This window comes from Mizuhopecten yessoensis, unplaced genomic scaffold (assembly GCF_002113885.1).
Source record: "Mizuhopecten yessoensis strain PY_sf001 unplaced genomic scaffold, ASM211388v2 scaffold2213, whole genome shotgun sequence".
NCBI classification, from domain to species: Eukaryota; Metazoa; Mollusca; class Bivalvia; order Pectinida; family Pectinidae; genus Mizuhopecten; species Mizuhopecten yessoensis.
Genome location: NW_018404434.1, coordinates 268636 through 286907, shown reverse-complemented (window position 1 = coordinate 286907; position 18272 = coordinate 268636). Strand labels below are relative to the sequence as shown.

The 18272-nt window shown below is 35.4% G+C and overlaps 1 protein-coding gene across 2 annotated transcripts in view; it reads right to left on the bottom strand.

Moving 5' to 3' along the window:
* Positions 1-5210: 5210 nt before the first annotated feature.
* Positions 5211-18272, bottom strand: part of LOC110445325 — a 38893-nt gene continuing 25831 nt past the window's right edge. For both annotated transcript variants that reach the window (XM_021489873.1, XM_021489872.1), the window contains exons 2-3: positions 7309-7360; positions 5211-7057 (exon numbers count right to left, since the gene is read on the bottom strand). In XM_021489873.1, the coding sequence (XP_021345548.1) occupies positions 5393-7057; positions 7309-7360 (1717 nt within the window). In that variant the 3' untranslated portion in view covers positions 5211-5392. The remainder of the gene's footprint in view (positions 7058-7308; positions 7361-18272) is intronic.

The following is an 18272-nucleotide window of genomic DNA, read 5'->3' as shown; positions in this document are numbered from 1 at the left end:
AAGTCCCGAGTCCTAGTTGATGCCTCCATTCCATATATGGGGTATGTGTATTTGTAAAATGTGTATTTTCTAATAGTGTATCTTTTATTCGTGTGTTAAAAGTATGTCTACTGTTTGTAAAAGTAATTGTGAATGTATTTATCATTTATAACTCTTTTTGTATGAAATGTAATTACTAGACAAGTAATTCGTTGCATGTTATTCGTTTAGTTAAATAATGATGAATTATGATACATGTAGAGTTAATTATATATAAGCTATTTGATAAATTATTTAAAGTTAAGATTCATTATAAAAGGAATTCTTTCAATCTAAAAGTAAAGATAATTCTTTGTAGATTAGACAAGGATAATGAAATGTATATCTCTGTATATGTATATCTAATATGTTTATGTATTATGCTTGTAAGTGTTATTTGTGTATATTTGCAGGGTGTCAATGTCAGCCTGACTATTCATGTTTGGTCAGTCTTTGTCATAATGGATCGGAATAAAAGGAGAGAACCTTAAGAAACGTTTTTGTTATACATGTACATGGAAATGAGTCTGCTACATCAGCTCAATACGGTTTGAACAATTCTAACAAGAGCATGGACATATGAATAACATTAATCGTTGAGGTGAAAAAAGTAAATTATACATCAATTCCCAACTAGAGTAATTAGTGTTCACAACATTAATTTGCTGATTATTATCAGACAGTATATCCAGTTCATTTATTTCACTACGGGTTGATATAAAAGATCTTGCATGAGTTTCCATTTCATACAAATGTATGAGATTTATGAATCGAGTCTAAGAATTTTTCAAATTGGTGAACTAAAATGAAAAAATCATGACTAGTTTCATTAATTTCATATGAAATGAAAACGCGTGTAAGATCCTCTTCATCACATGATCAAGATTTATGGCATTTATTCGTGTAAACCGACAATGTTCATGCAACCTTTAAATGTAAAAAGCCGCCATTTTGACTCCAGTGCGTAAGTCTATGACGTCATGTACTTGTCCTAGTCGTGACGTCACAATTGACACAATTGAAACTTACAACTAATCACAGGGCTGATAGGTCAAATTACATGGGTAACATATTCACTGGATAACACAGTACATAAAATCAGTTCTCTATAGCTATAGAGTATCGGTTGGTTTCTCCAGTGATGGTCTAGGCAAGACTCGAAAGATTTGATAGTTCTTGATAACATTATACTACTGACGGAATTGCACTTTTAGCATGATATTATAATATAAACTAATCAAACTGGGAAAATATATTGATATATCAGGCGAACGTTCCCTGGTGAACAGTAGTATGAACAGATCTAAAAGTGACCCGCATAAGGCATTAACATTGTTTAAAGGTAGCCCAGAACAGGCACAATATTATATATTTGGCATCACAAATATTTGGCAGACATATATTTTAGCAAGAAATATCAAACAGGGATACAACTTTAGCTGAACCCAACTAATATTTAAATACATTTTATGAAAATTTCATGCGAATACTATGGGTTTTTTTGGTTGTAGTGGGGAACTGTTGGCTAACCTGGTGAAAAATAAACACAAATTAATGTTATAATTAAGTTATTAATTAACGAGAATATCATCCCATCTTCAAAATGTAATGGTTACGTTTATGCTGTAAGTAACTGCTGTGCCGGGTAGATATGTGATATTAAGAGCAAAACCCTTTTTTATTTCTTTATTTTATTTTACAATCAGATATCGGGACGATGTAGCGATTGCCTTAAGTCTTTTAACATCATTTGATTAACGAGTTGTATTGTATTTTAAAACCTGGTGGCCAACAGTACTACGGATATAGAGGTACGTGGGCCTGTAGTAATTATCGAAAGAAATACAGGGACAAAACATTTCTGCATGTATATTCAAGACATTGGCAGATCTCGTTGGGCTTGCTTTGTGTGTGTCATTAACATCTTTGGTAACACAAGGACGCACCAGGTTTTGGTAGTGGAGGAAAGCCGGAATTCCCGGAGGAAAACCACCGACCAACGGTCAGTACCTGGCGACTGCCCCACGTAGGCCTCGAACCCGCGACCAAGTTACGGGGGGCTAGTGGTAGCTGAATGTCAGACGGCTTAACAACTTGGCCACCGCGGCAGATTTCGTATTGATGTCGTGCTAAATAGGGGATTGTATATGCAGATGTTCCCTAACGAGTGATGTTTACTAACCTGTATTTAACTGATTCATAAACGTCTTGCTCTCAGTACAACTGAGAAGGCTTTCCCTTTGGTTGAGCTGTTTTCTGTCTCACCCCCCAAGGTGGGGAACGATTATATATTATATTATTTTCCCCATTAGACAGAGATACATAATGTATCCACACTTCCGGTCAGGGTAATATATTTCTTTCTTACACGAGGGTAAAGACGAAGTCAACGCTTTTAATATATGACGTCAATATTCCATTGTGTATATTACGGGGTCAACAGGATAAGAGAAACAAATACACATCCTCTTGAGGCGAGATGGGAAATATCAACCCCAGAGGAAAGTTTCTTAAATTGAAAAACACTCAGCAAGCAAATTAAGAACCCCTCCCCCTCGGGTTAAGATTCCACTTTCTTAAACTTGAGGGGTGAAGGATTCTATTTATTAGTGAAATGAGTCGAAAATAATAAAACGATATTTTTTTTACAATAGCGGTGTGATATGCGGTATTCACATGTTGTATTCGAATAATACAATAAAAACACCTGACAGAAGCGAGATTTAAATATATTTTATTTGCGATAAATTAATTTTGCACCATTGTATATTATAATTTATAGAAATAATTTATACACTGAGAAACATAATCTACAATTCGCATACAAATACTGAAGGTTATATGGTACAGTATGAAAGGAAACACATGCTCAGAGGTTTTGTCAACAGGGGAGATAATCCAGTCTAGGTTATACATTGTACACAAAACAGTGTGTGATTCGATTTTGTTGACAAACGTTCACGTGCATGCTACAACATAAGAAGCATCGTGCTCTATACACATGTGTTTACGACAAGTACATGTATACTAAAGATATCTGCAGAATTTGCGAATTTTAAAACTTAAACATGTGTGTATTTTCGTCATAAGAAAGGGGAAACGTATCTAACGGCGCTCATGACCAAATAGAAGCTGTTTGTAGTATGCTTATCATTAAATGACATTGCCTTTCTATAACAAAACATGTTAAATAATGTTCCTACATTATAAACATTGAAAATTCGATCAAATTCAATTCGAACAAACTTTCCGATATATATAACATCTTATTTGGACAATTTAGTCCAAGTACATTAGATTTCCAGATAACCCGATTCGACTTATTGATTGTAATGCTATATTGACGAAACATACAATGATTTTGTACTCATACAAGTGCTTGTGCTGTGTCGACATTATTTGTGACAATAAACAATTTACAGTGAAAATGTATGACAAAACAAATGAAACAAAGGACAGGAAAAAATCACTTGATTACAAAATTAGAAATTTGATCAAATGTGTGCTTCATTTTTGACTGAATCGTATCGGTACTTTTTCACTGACACGTCAACATTCGGGGTGACACTCGCTCGGTATTTTTTCCTTTGTATTCTTTTGTAGTTTGATTCTTTTACTACCAACTTCCCGTCGTTTGACCCCAACTGACCTTATTTTCCTGAATGCCTGTTCAGAATTTCCCAAATCTTAGCTAGGGTTATAGGTCGTATGTCTGTCACGACACCAATTTTCGCACCTGCTAATCAATACCTTCACCTATATATTACATATAGTACAGCATTTAATTCGAGTTCCACTAACCCTGTTACATATATATTAATGGGGCGTGAAATTGATTCCATTTCACCTTGGTCCCACAACAAAACACTTAATGGACAACAAAGAAAAGAAAATGTAAACAAATTATTCAACAATATTTTGGCGTTTAAAAATACGAAAAAATATATATACGAAAATGAGTTTATAGATAAAAGGCTACCCCACGATAAGACTGTGTTCATTGTGTTAAAGCTGCGAAATAATTACCACATCAGTTTACCGTTCTTTATAAATTTAACCTGTTACATGACAACAAAGCACGTGAATGCATGTACACCAAATTGTTCATGATATTTATGGGTTTAAATTATACACGGTGTATATGGGTAATCGGCCAGTCTTAGATAATATATACCTTGTCTGTTTGCATAGACTTTCTCAATTCAAAGCGTATTCTGTGGACTTTAAAGAAAAATATAAATTACTTTTCGACATGCCGTGATAAGATCCTTTTCACACGATGACCATTGTATTTCCCTTATGTAAACATTCTTTCTACGTAGTACATGTACACTTGTATGGAGATACCCGGGAGACTCTATCTAATAGAACGCCGAGAAGGATATTCACATTCTGTACTAATTCTTTGCATACACTAATTACGGTAGAAGCACAGGGGTCAAACACAATTTATGCCAGTATAAATAATGGCCTTGACCTTTTGTTGGATTGGATAGGTTTTTGGAAATTTAGGTCTGTTATATTGCTTTGTGCAAAAAACATCTATGCGGTTCGTGTCGGTAAAACGAAGCAGTTGAAGTATGAGATTTCAGGATATACCAAGTTCGCGGTTTCTCTAAGGCCAGGCCTATATCTCCCGGCTGTAGTCTTAGCCCCGGTCAGGGGGAACCAGAAATTTGCTATGTCCCTCAATCCCATACTGTAACTGTCAGCTAACTTTACGTGTTTGTGGAGTACCATATTTCTACAGTGCTAAAGAACAATAACAAAATACATTAAACAACTACATACTGAATATCCGGTGAGAACGCGAACGCGGTGTTTCCATGGATATTTAGTAGGATTTAACCTTATTATTATAGTTTATACATACATATAAATAGAAGCTAATCTATATGCATTGTGTTTTGTTGTAAATTTCACAATACATGTAATTGTATAACATTAAATTGTCTCCATAGGGAAACACATCTTTACAAAATCCTCTAAGGAGATAATATTTTAGAACTTTTGTCCTCAAATCCAACAAATCCATCATAATATTGATTTATAGTGTATAGCTGTCATTCAAAATTTCAAGAAGTAACATTTGTATAGAAACTTGTAATTACATGTTTTTATTAAATTAAAATCAAAATTATGCATAGTATCAACTATAACGAACAATTTAAGTATGTAAAAAAGATAGAGCTGCATCTGTAAAAATAGTTAAATTGACATCACCTAAGTTTTGTTTTAGGTTTTTAAATTCGGAAGTCTTTTTGAAAGGAGGCGCATATCACAGTAGGTTATGTGCGTCCTTAAAAGTGGGTAGCATAATATGTATTCCGCTTTTAAATTACGTGTTTGTGAGTAAAGAGTTACATTCAAAGTTTCAAGACCAATCGGCAGACAAACTGTTGTCCGAGTTCCTGTTGTTCCCATTCAACCCATCGTGCAAATGTGTTGGAAATGTTCGGCCGTTCTCCATAGACTTGACGTACTTGGCATTCGTTGTCGATTTAAGATGCCGACTGCCTACGTACTCGGCAACGTAATTGTTCCGAAACGGCGTGGGAACCATACTTCCGGAGTCGTGTAGCCTTTCGGTTAACATTTCTTTATCTTTGACAACGGGAAGCAGGGCCGCCTGAAGCGTCCTCTTCTCCTTCTTTTCACGCTCTAGTAAATTCTCAAGCTCCTCGCACCGATCCTGTACGTCGTTTGTGAAGTGAATAAGATCAGGTTTGACTTCCAGCTCGATGTGAATGTCTTTCTGTACCAGATTCTGGTGAAATTTCACTGTGGCGATCTGTCTCTCTAACGCGTAACGTTGTAACCTGTTTCGCTCGTACATAGTCCGTATCTGTTTGTATTCAGACTGTTTTCGGTATCGAACGGCGGATTGAATATTTTTGGCAAGTTCGTTTTTCTCGGATTCTAATTTGTCAAGGCTCGCTTCAAGCTTAATTCGTCTTTCTTCAGTCTCGTGTATTGCTACATGGAGCTCATTTGAGCGCTCCTCGCGCTTCATGAGGCGCTGGAGCTCCTTTAAGTCCCTGTCTAGTTCTTGTTGTCTGGTGCTAATATCCTTTGATAACACTGACAGACGACGAGACAACTGTTCCTCGATAGCGGCCAACTTGTCTAACTTTTCACTGACATCCTTTGTTTTCTTGTCGTCAAGTCGAAGCCATCGTCTCGCGAGCCAGGCTGCCTTCTGAAACTTCACAAGCACATCAGGCAGCACACGAATTAAACAATGTATTCTCACGTTTTTCAGTTTCAAATGATGTACCGATTGTTCGCTGTCTTGGCTGAACATTTCATAGCTTATACTGTTTTCGTTGTCGAGCAAGAAATCAATCCGTTCTTTAAGGACAGACAGTCTCTGAGCAATGTTTTCAATTTCGGTATTGTCATACAAATTTTTGATGTCCCGGAATTCGCGTCCGAGTAAAAGTAGAGCTGCACGCGACAACATCCGTTTCCGTGTCTCGTGAATGTCATCAGAAGATGCCTCGCTGTCCGCGTCAGAGTAGGCGAACGAGCTCCAGCCTGACAGTCCCGTCAATCCACTGAGACTACTATCGAAAGAGCTGTTAGACACAAGACTTAAATTCGATACGGACATGGCAGAGTCTACAGACCTTTCCCGATCTGGTGCGGCACTAGCCACTTCAAGGAAATACTTGAACAATGGATTAAAGATTCGATCAACAAAATTTGACCGTAGCTCCCGTAGGTATTTCAAGTAATCGAAAAACCACGCAAAATATTGCATCATTGTGTCCGGTGCTACGTTTGTCTGAAAGCCTGGTTTCCGGCCTCTATTGCGCATGTGTATACGCCTTGCTTCCGATTTGAACGCCTGACGAAGTCCAGCAACCGTGTGGATGTCCTTTGATCCCTTTATACGTTTTGTTAGTTCTTTGAGCATTTTAAACATCAGATCGGCGTTGAAGTTATCATGACAGCGATAAATTTTATCCTCAAACGCATCAATTTGGTTATATAGCACATAACTTCGGTACTTCTCCTCCGATGTCAGTAACTTCAGCTGTGAACAAAAAATGAATAATTAAAATCCTTCAGGGCAGAAAATCAAGTATCGCCATCAAATAAAGTCATATGACGGTAATGCATTAAAAAAACACGCAGCAATTCGATGAACAAAGCCAAACAAAGAAAGCTTTTTTACTGAGTTTTTCTTGATCTCTTATCATCGTTCAATACTTAACATGTTGAATATTCCAAAGAAGAATAGTACTATATACAGATATTTATGATAAAGCATAACGCCACAATTACCTGGATTTTCTCAGCGGCCCAATGCCGACGTGAATCCTGATTATCAGGCGACCTGTAAGATATAAACATTAAATTTTACGTTAACATTTGGAGAGAGGTTTGCAATTCAGTGGCTTATAATATCAGACGTCAATAGCTTATAAGCTTTGTTGTGGTGTAATTAAAATTTTATGATTTTTTTTCTTCAGTTAGTTTTTCTATGGTTCGGTATTATTTTGTTTAACGTCCTATTTACAACTAAGGTCATTTGAGGGCGTGCCTCCATGTGTGTTGTGTAAGAGTGCATACGTGTATGTGTGCTTGAGGCAGGGTTTGTGTGAAAAAAATGTTCAAATTATAAACACATCATTAATTCTAAATACACATTCTTTGTACTATAAACGCGGCGATCACACTAGTAGCACGACCGTCACATCATAAATACAGCCTCCATACTAAAACCACACCCTTCATACTAAAACAAACCTTTCATGTTCCAAAAACATCCTTTATATCTTCATACCTAAACACGCCTTCCACATTACAAACACATTCTTTTCACTGAAGACATATCATTTATACTTTGAAGACATATAGAAACACGCCTCCCATACTTTAATCTGCCAACACGTTGTTCATACAGAAAACATATTTATCATACTATAAAACATCTGTAAAGGTGCAGCATTTTTTATTTATTGTTCATTTTAGCTTTTTATGTCATGATTTGATACAGGTTTTAGCGTTTAGCGTCCTCTTAAAAGCAATGGTCATTTAAAGATATGCTTCTATGTGTGTAAGGTATGCATGCATGTGTGTATGTGTACTGGAGACAAGGTATGTTGGTGTATTTGCCCTCCTGGGACAGTTAGTGTTGTTAGTAAGTCAATTATTTGATTCTTAACGGCCCAGCAACACAAAAAGGGTCATTAGGGTCAATGCAAAGTAAATTGAACATGTTAAAGGAAATTACATTACACGGACGTAAAGGTTAAAGACAAACGTCAACTCGAAAAGTAAAAAAGTGGCTATGATTATATATATCTTTTGAACAGACCAACAGTTAGCGACAGCACAAATTTTATGCCAACATCAAATGTATAGGTCCTAAATCTGAGCGTATGTGCTGTTAACTACAAAGTTCCTTACAATAAACGTGTTAAAAAGTGCATGTCCTTTGTTAGATCATGTGTCAACCTTCACCAGTATAGCAAAATGTACGTGTATCGTAAACTAATCAAAATATTGCAGTAAAGTTGCTTCTTATAAAAGTTTATGTCTTTGTTGCCTATATTTACAAACGCATTGTCATGGGTAAAATGTATAAAAAGTATTTACAGTAATTGTTATTGGGTTAAAACTTTCATAATACAACATTTTCTGTACAAAATATATGCATGTTAGCACTTACATTACAATTGTTAAAAACACAATGGAATGCTTTACACAATAACACTGCCTATGTTGTATCCGCCTCTGGTCCTTGGGGAGTTTACAGTACACGGATCAATAGCATAACAGCATGAACATCAGTATAGACACTGTTTATGTCCGTAGCAATAACGCAATAGTTCCCATAACCTTTGATCACGGGAAACATTTTCAAAAAAGTGCATTACGACAATAAAATCGATTCATTTCTTGCAGATACGCTTAAATGCAAAAAAAAATATAACAATGAGAAAAGTACAATTCTTTTCATATGTTTTTAATCATTGTCAGCCTTAGAAGGTTAAACATCAACAATGCGACATATTGTGCATTCATTTTAGTTTTTTAAACTATTCATCACAAATAATACAATTTATTGAATGGTGTTTGATAAGTTTGCAGTTTGACAAACAATTCATTTTACTTCATTTGATTAAATAGAGTTTCTAAACATCCAACGTTGTGACTATAGAACGTAATGGAAACTATTTACTCCACGTTAAAATTCCCATGTCGGACAATATTGAGAAGTAGGTGTGGTGTTAAGTCGTTTTCAACTTCGTGTCCCATTTATGCATAACTGTTTGTTTGGGGTTCAATGTCCTCGTAACAGTCGAGGTCATATAAAGCCGCGGTCATATCTAACGGTCACGCACGTAGTTGACCGTAGTGGGGGATGACCGTAGTTGCCTGCAGTAGACCGTAGGTGACGTTAGTTTAACATATAAAACGTAGTTCAATGTAGTTATGAACGAAGTCTGAACTTCAAGAAACTCATGATTTCAAAGTGTTCAAAATATCTCTACGGTGGGTGTGGATGTTTTTACCCTACTATGACCGTAGCTTGAACCTAGTTGACCCTAGTTGACCGTAATTGACCCTACTGTGACTGTATATTTTAAAATGTTGCCCGTAGTTAGACATAGTGCGGCCCTAGTTAACCCTAGTCAATTTGTTTTTACACGTAGTTTACCCTACTTTCTTTATATTTTCTCTTTGCCCGATTTTGAACCTGCTTCAACCTGCTTCAACCTAGTTGACCGTAGTGTCACTACGGTCAACTACATGTACGTTCACAGGAACTCTGGTCAACTATGCACGTGACCGTATTATGTGACCGCGGCTTAAGAGAGAGAGAGAGAGAGAGAGAGAGAGAGAGAGAGAGAGAGAGAGAGAGAGAGAGGGGGGAGCAGGTGAGACAAAAACAAATAAAGATAAAATGTCGAAAGATTGAAGACAATCCCGTTCTGAAGTTTGCTCAACATAAGTCGTTGCTTAAGATATGCTATGGGATAGAGCAGGCATTTCCCCCCAAACCTAAGTGTCGTGTATGTTGAAAATGTTTCAATAAATAAAAAAAAATGCACAAGTTGACATTGACGATAATAAATTATTAAATGAACAACATTGGTAGCAAATGAATTAAAGATAATGACGATGATGAAAAACCAAAACCACAGGAAATAACGGAATACGGGATCAATATCAAAAACTGAAATACATCCTGAACACAACAACATACCAGAATGATTCACGCTTCTCGCACCAATTATTCTAGGGATTTCAACCGATCGAAGGTTAAGGATCCCCGTCCCAGTCAGAGCAAAACACTAAAGAATTCGGCTGTCGTTTTTCAGTGTATGAGTCACCTGCCCCTGATTACCATTTTGACAATGTTGTTATCTTCCCTTGAATATATTTCGTTTGAATAAGCTTTCGACTACAGAGTTGTGTCCCTTGCGTTGAAAATCTCTAATCGCGAAAGTGTGGGCAAAAAAGCTGTCGTAACGATGTAAACAACATCGTGGCAGTGATGGCCGACATGCAAGCCCGACGCAAAATCGGTCGTTTTAAATGTAAACTAAACGCATTAACTGACAATAATAACAACAACGATGTCCAATATCAACTTCTAGACCATGACTATGCGACGAAACAAAGTGACACTCTTTCGCAGATTGAAGAGACGCTGACTACTGAGGCCCCTACTACTGGAATCTTACTGTTGAGCCGACAACGATGTCCGTTGATGATCCCTCCAGTACTAGTGATCACGAATACGCCATTAACATTTTAACCTGTTTGCAGGGTAGACGAGTGGTTGAACTCGCGGTGCTATCTGAATACCTGGACCAGAAAGGTTGTAAGGAATGCGGTACTAGGCTACGGTTATGCAATAGCCAACAGGAGAGACATTTTGGCCTGTTTGACATTTTGACATTTTGACATTTTATACACAAGTAAGTGTATCACATGACATCACAATAGTCAGGATTATATGCCCGATAGGCCTATATTCCAAGTTCATTTTTTATATTACATACAACAGTGTTATTTTTAGGCGGATGGACGAGGATCCTTAAGAAAACAAGTCGTTATATGCAACGTTATCTATCCTGGTCGACAAGAATGACAGGGCCATATGATCAAAAGTCTGGTCAGCTTCACAGGTCGTTAACGCAACTTTTCAAAACGCGATTTTTAAGAAATATCTGAAGTTTTACAAATATTTTAGTATGTTTCGTTTCTTGGGATAACCATTTTGAATCCTTTTACCTGTAGTATTTGTTTTGAAATAAAATGTTTTTGAAATCATACTGGATTAAAAGTTTTAAGTAAATGCTTGTTAAGCTTATCAGACTTTAAATATTTAATATATGGTTTAGAAAACGACCCGACAAATACATTTTACATCTATTTTAATTGTGTTTGTAAATCAAACAATAAGGACGTTTTAGAGAAAACATGTCTCATATTTATATCATTTTGTTCTCTATTTGATATATAACCTTAAGCTCTGAATGAATCTAATATACATTTTAATTGTTTCGTTGTATTGTTTATAAAACTCATAAATAAAAAAACATGGAGGTGAATATCTCAGTTTTAAAAATTATCAATATATTGGAATGTTATACATTAATCCTGATACAATGTACTGATAGTATGTAATTATTATTGAACTCAATATGCTATAAGTATATTTTACAATATAGTTCGATAAGGTCAATCGACAAAATGGCGAATCTCGACCTATATATACCATACAAGTCATGCATTAGTTCACACATAGTCAGTAGGAAGTCATACTATTAGCTTAAACGAAACCATCCAGCATGATGAACGTATTTTGAAATAGAGCATTATTAGTACTTGTGAATAGATTCCTTGCGTTGACTTGGTCAATGAAATACAGACAAATCTACTAAGGACACCAAAAGTCTACAAATCGGTTCTGATTTCAAATCACCAGTCAAAAAAGGCAGCCCCTATCGATATAGAAAGTATACACACGAATATGTATTTGGGTGTTGCGAACATACCATTGTATGTATAAACTATCTCGACCTCCTTTATTACAGAACAAACCTGATTAATTGATAGAGTAAACATGACCGATTTTGATAAAATAGTTTATTTTTAATCATTATCCGTTTAAGTACTGATATGTCAGAGTTTCTATTAAGTTTTCATTTCTAAGGAAACATGCAAGGTACTTCAATGTTTATGTTGTTCTGGCTGCTTCCTTTCTAGCGTGTATATATATACAAATCTTAAGATACAAACCTATGCATTTAATAGGAAAAGTAAATTATGCCAAGTCAAATCATTTGCTTATATTTGAGTGCCAGAAAGTGAGGGTCATATAAGGGCTTACAAATAATTGTTGTTGACTTGGTAAACTTAAATACTGTTTGGTCTTACCATCCCATATTTATAATTCTACACATATTATCATGCATAATATCAGAATGAAAGTCGTTAATATGATTTGACAAATAAACAGCTATACCCGATACAGAAAAGAAAATATATATCAAGCAAGCGTGACTGTTAAATCCGATTCTACTTAATTCCCGGTGTAGATACAATCTTCCAGTTGACGAAACAGCATTGAAAATTTCAAAACATATTCGCATCATTTACTTGATATACGGTTCCGAACCTAACATTAGAGAGCGTGCTTCCAATTGTGTGAATGAAACATCAACACTCTCCTCAGAATCAGAACGTATAACTTACAACATAGAAAACGTACCAAACCTTATATATTTGTCTTTTTCTTGTTATTTTTTTACCTTTAAAATATTATAAAATATTGGTTTATGAACCACAGTTATATAATGATGTTCTGGTTATATGATGTGTACAAAGTTTTCCCTAAAAAATACGCTACTGAATGAAATTTCAACAATTGTGATATAAATTTGTATACAGTTATGTGGGGATGTGGTTCTGAATAAATCAAATGAATGATGTTTTCCCCATGAAATCAGGCACGTACGTTCAGGTTTCCACCGTATTAATTTTACAGAAAGCCCGAAACAGGATACCTGGTGGGACTACACAGTGTATTGATGTCACGACAGTGATGTCGACAGCAATGATACTCGAAACATGACCCACATGAAATCAACACCCAACAAGATAAATATGCAAAAACCAAATATCAATAACATATCCATGTTTAATCTACCACGGGGGAAACCTATGGAGCTTTGTCAGTCCTCATATGCCAACAAGTCGAACTGTCAATGCTAAGTTTCGTTTTGCTTTGACGTGTAGTAAGTGAAGAAAGTTTTGTTGATATTTATCGGAACATATTTAATTGATTTTATACTGTAGAAATTTCATCAGTAATGCCAGCTGAAAATGAAACATTTCTTCTTTTGAGAAGCATCATTTTCTACACTTTTACTTGCATTATAATTTCTTTTGCCGATATCCCGCAACTATTGTACAATTGTAGCTGAACTTATAATTTTGAAACGAAAAATCTATTCTCGAATGCCATGTAATTCACTTCAACTCAAATTACTATATAGGAATAAGAAGTCTTTCAGTACAGATAAGTGGACTTTCACTCGAGAAACAGACGTTAATGATGAAATATCAAAAACAAATGTCAAACTATGGAAATAAAATCGATAAACGTTTGCACGAACATCTGTATAAATACTGCTCGTATGTATTTAACTTAAAAACTTTAAACCAGAACAAATAAACTTGTACAACATTTTAAGTATTTCAGACGGCTTGACCATTAAAAAGTGCGGTAGTCTAGACTGTGAGCAATCAAATCACGAAAAGGCCCACTGTTTAATTCCAGTGTGCTCGAGACATTCGATGGCGTACTTATCAATAACAGACCCAAAAAAATGTGGTTTACGTAATATAAACACAGTGTATTTACTTTGATAGAGAAAGTTTATGAATCTTTAAAAATACTCGCAAGAACGCGTTTTCATATACTTCCAAAAAAAATTAAAAAAAATTGTGAGGTACAGACTTTATCTCAACAACAGCAACTACAAACAACAGAAGGATTCGGTATGGTTTAGTGTTGTTTAACATCCTATGAACAGCTATGGTCATTTAACCTGAAAAAAACTTTCACAATCGACCCCCCCCCCCCCCCCCCCCCCCCCCCTCTTCCCTTTAATACATAGCTTGGCAATGACGTCATTTTATAGATAATGTGTCTATCAGTGATGGATTATTGGACTCGGTCGAAGAATTTCTTTTTCTCCAAGCTGTAGTATTTATTAAAAAAGAAAAACTGCATTTCAGGCAGGTAATTTATCATCAGCATGTGGCGCAATATCTCGTTATATCTAACAAAATGCAATTAAAGTACAATTTCAAGACACAAGGCTCGATAAAAGTAAATTATTGACTTTTTATTCAGTAAATGAGACACAGAAGCATAATATGCATAACACGAAGTAACGAATATCTAAGAAGCTACCAATGGCTTCCGTTAACGTTTAACGTCCATGTAAGTCAAAGTCAGTCGTCAGGGATCCAAAATCTTCTGGGATCCCTAAATCAATTCACCTGTCAACAAAAGCGGTAATGATCCCTTAATCAATACACTTGTCAATCACGCGAACGCACTAACTGAAGGTAAAACACTGTTGTAAACGTCAGTCGTGTGCTGTCTTAAAGGCGACCTCAGTTCACACTCCACTGTTAGCATGCATGGTGTAACGCGAGCAATCACCGGATTTAAATTTAGGTTTTTAACTAATTAAGGTAAATTAGTCACAAAGCAATAGCCTCATTACTAGACACACTAGAAAGCAAAACCAGGGGAACATGTAAGAAATACATAGGTAACAGGAAATATGACTATTTTAACATACAAACTGCATATACGAATGTAGTTAAATAGCTGATTTATTTTATATTTTGAAATAAAGATAATATTAAGATTAGCAATCACTCTTCAAATTCAAGGTTCCTTTTCAATGAAATTTCATTGGAACAACAAAACACAGGCCACCTGTCTGTTTGTACGGCAGTGACGGAACAGGGGTAATACAATTAATCACAATCCGTCAAGAGCATACACCATAATCAAGTTTTCTCGACTTGTTTATTTGTACATATTACCTCGCATCAGATTGAAGTTTGTTTGAGTTACAGTAAATGTGTAATTACAATCACCAGCACGCTGTTGATAACATTGTCAAAAAGACAGTAAATACTACTAGTAGAGTACTGGCCACATGTAGTTTCATACTGCAACAGTGATGTTACAGTTGCGATGCATAATGGTTCCCAAGCACCTCTCATAATTTATGAACTACCAGTCTGCATTCATGACAAGAATTTTAACAATCATTTGCATTTCACACTCTATGTGTCTTCGAATATAGGTTGCAGATTAAGCGAACACAATATTTTATATTGGCCACTTAATTGCACTGCGGTAGGACGAAATCAATACAGCTTGTATATTTAAGCAGTTCAGGAATGACAGTAATCCCCTGATGAGGGTCTTTCACATGTACATATACCAGTACGAATTGAATGATCGATCCTTTACATTCGAATTTTCATTATTCTGACATTTTGGTTTTTATCTTTTGAAACATTCTGACAGTTCAAAACAGGTTAGATGTGAAATTCAAATTTATCAACAATCTAACCCACTTTCATTGATGTCGGGCCACCTCAGTGCATAGCTTAGAGAGTAATGCTATGATATATGTATTTTTATGAGTGAAGCTAATTTATCGTACCTCGTAGGACAGATATATACATGAGGTTTTACATCAAGTTATGTTATTAGATGCATGCTAAGTTTGTTATGTTATGATGACATATTTTTATTTCATATGCGAGGTATATTTTGGTGTCGATGTAAAAGAAAGCTGCTCTTATACTATAATTGTTAGTTAAGGCAAGAGACACGGATCTACATTATATGCTTTACCTCTTATACTTCCTTATCTTTAAAAATTGTCATGTCACGATGAGCCTCCTTTGTACTGTACTTTGGCAATGATTGAAGACTGAATTCTCTATTGCCATTTCTTCATGAAAAGGATAGCCTCGTTACGTATTGTAGTCACACTATGTCACACGATATAGATGTTAAAGTTGTTATTCAGGAGGTTTATATCAGACAATACTGCTCTTGTCGATATCATCGTCTCAGATATACATACAAAAATATGTGATGAATTAATAAGTTATGGGCAATTAAGTGTTTTATTGTGCGTAACTGTATACAAAATAATTATCGATGAAATTCCATGCTCCATGAAAGCTTAATCGAACACCGATGATTATAATAATATACATCAACAAATCGTAACTAATGGTAGCTTGTGGGCACTTCACTAGGAGTGTACCATCATACAAAAGAATAATATATTTAAAAATAATTGATATCTTACACTCACTCTAACACTCTGTAAAGACTGTCTTCTCTGGTAAATACTAGCTGCCTCCTACCGACTTGGTTTGGGATACATTATCTTTTAGCTAATTCGGTAGAGCATAAGGCTGGTAAACAAGAGGTCCAGAGTTCGAGCCCTAGCGGAGACATTCGAGAGATAATAACTACATGTACCGTTACGTTTGGATTTAAAATAGGACTAATTCTTTACTCGTATTTTCCTACCTGAATGCAAAAATATTGACATGAAGAATAAAACGTAGACTAGATACCCTAAATTATCCAGTTGACCTGAAATACTTTGCCTCAAATATACACTGAGCGTAATACAACAGGTCAAGTTAGTGTTTATGTTTGAAAAGGTTGCCTAGGGAACCATGGCAAAAAGAAGGAGTAGCGAAGTAAAAAAAAAGAGCATGTATAAATAACAAGTGTTCCAATGGGCGTAGTAGATCAATTTAGGCTTCCTCGTTGTCAAATAGACGAAAACGACCGACTTTGCTGGGGGACCATATCCCCTATTACTATAAAATGCGTTCGTATGACCGACAATAGTGGCCTCTTATGAACGCGCAGTGGATTACTGTAGGGAAGAATAAGTAATCCTTCAAAACTAAAACCGTATTTTTAACAATGAGGACATTGGTATTATCTCCAATAAATTTCAAAATACCATTGTGCAAAACCAAGGCTGATACCATAAGCTGTGCATGTTTGTTATCTGATTTTGTTTTGATTCCAATGAATTTCTTCTTCGGCAAATTATACGCTTGATTACCATGCAAGCTGTGATCACGTTTACCTTTGTCTTTATCTCAGAGTAAGATCTCACAAACATCAGTATTACTTAAAATCAATCACAATTTACGTTCACGATTTGTAATAGTCAAAAGTGATAAATGTAAACTGACTATTTAAAGAAGAAAATGATTAATTAATTATTTGCTATGGTTATGTCAGAAATGATTAGGTTCGTGACGAAGGTCATGATAGCTTTTATTACTTATGATCGATATAATTTGAATTCGAATCCAATTATTCACACAGAAGGTGACCTAAATAAATTATTATTATAGAAAGGCTATTACATGCATAATGAAATCTTATTTACTTTCTCGAAAATATTTTCTCGAAAATATTTTCTCGTCATTTGTTTACATTAACTTTATCTCGGTGACCTTAAAAAAACCCCATAGACAAGTCTAACGATTTCACTGCATTTAAAATCAGAAAATATTCATTAGAAATTTAATGAAAATCTAGCTTGGCCGATTGGTATAGTGAATAACAAATGAAATACTATGACCGATTCGCTATAAACAACAACTATTCATATAACCTTTTTATTCTAAAAGCAAAGTTGGTACATGTATTTTAATTTCTAATTTGTACACACTTTTAAGATCGAAGTTGTTGTATATGTAATCACGTGACATGCTTTAGTAACATGGAAACATATAATTATATAAACAAAGACAAATACGGAAATCTTACAATGTAAGCGTTTCTTGCAACACATGTTATTTCTGTGATGTAGTCAAATTGGAGAGGAAAAGTGGATCTCTTACTAGCTCATCTAGTTCATCGTCACACTTCTTTATAACGCCATTTTTTCTAGACAATATCTGGCAGAATAACGACGTTTTATTCTTTTTCGAATTGACAACTGATTCATCTAGGCCGACTGTGAACAAAGGGAGGATCTTCACTTTGCCTTTTGTAAACACTTTGGATTTCAACTTCTGCCTTGTGTGTTGACACTTTAGGTATCTTTTATATTTGTTTTTCTGCTGCTAAGCTAACAAAACCGGAAAGCAATCTCATATAGGACAGGTTATTTAAGTGTATGATAAGGAGCATTGTT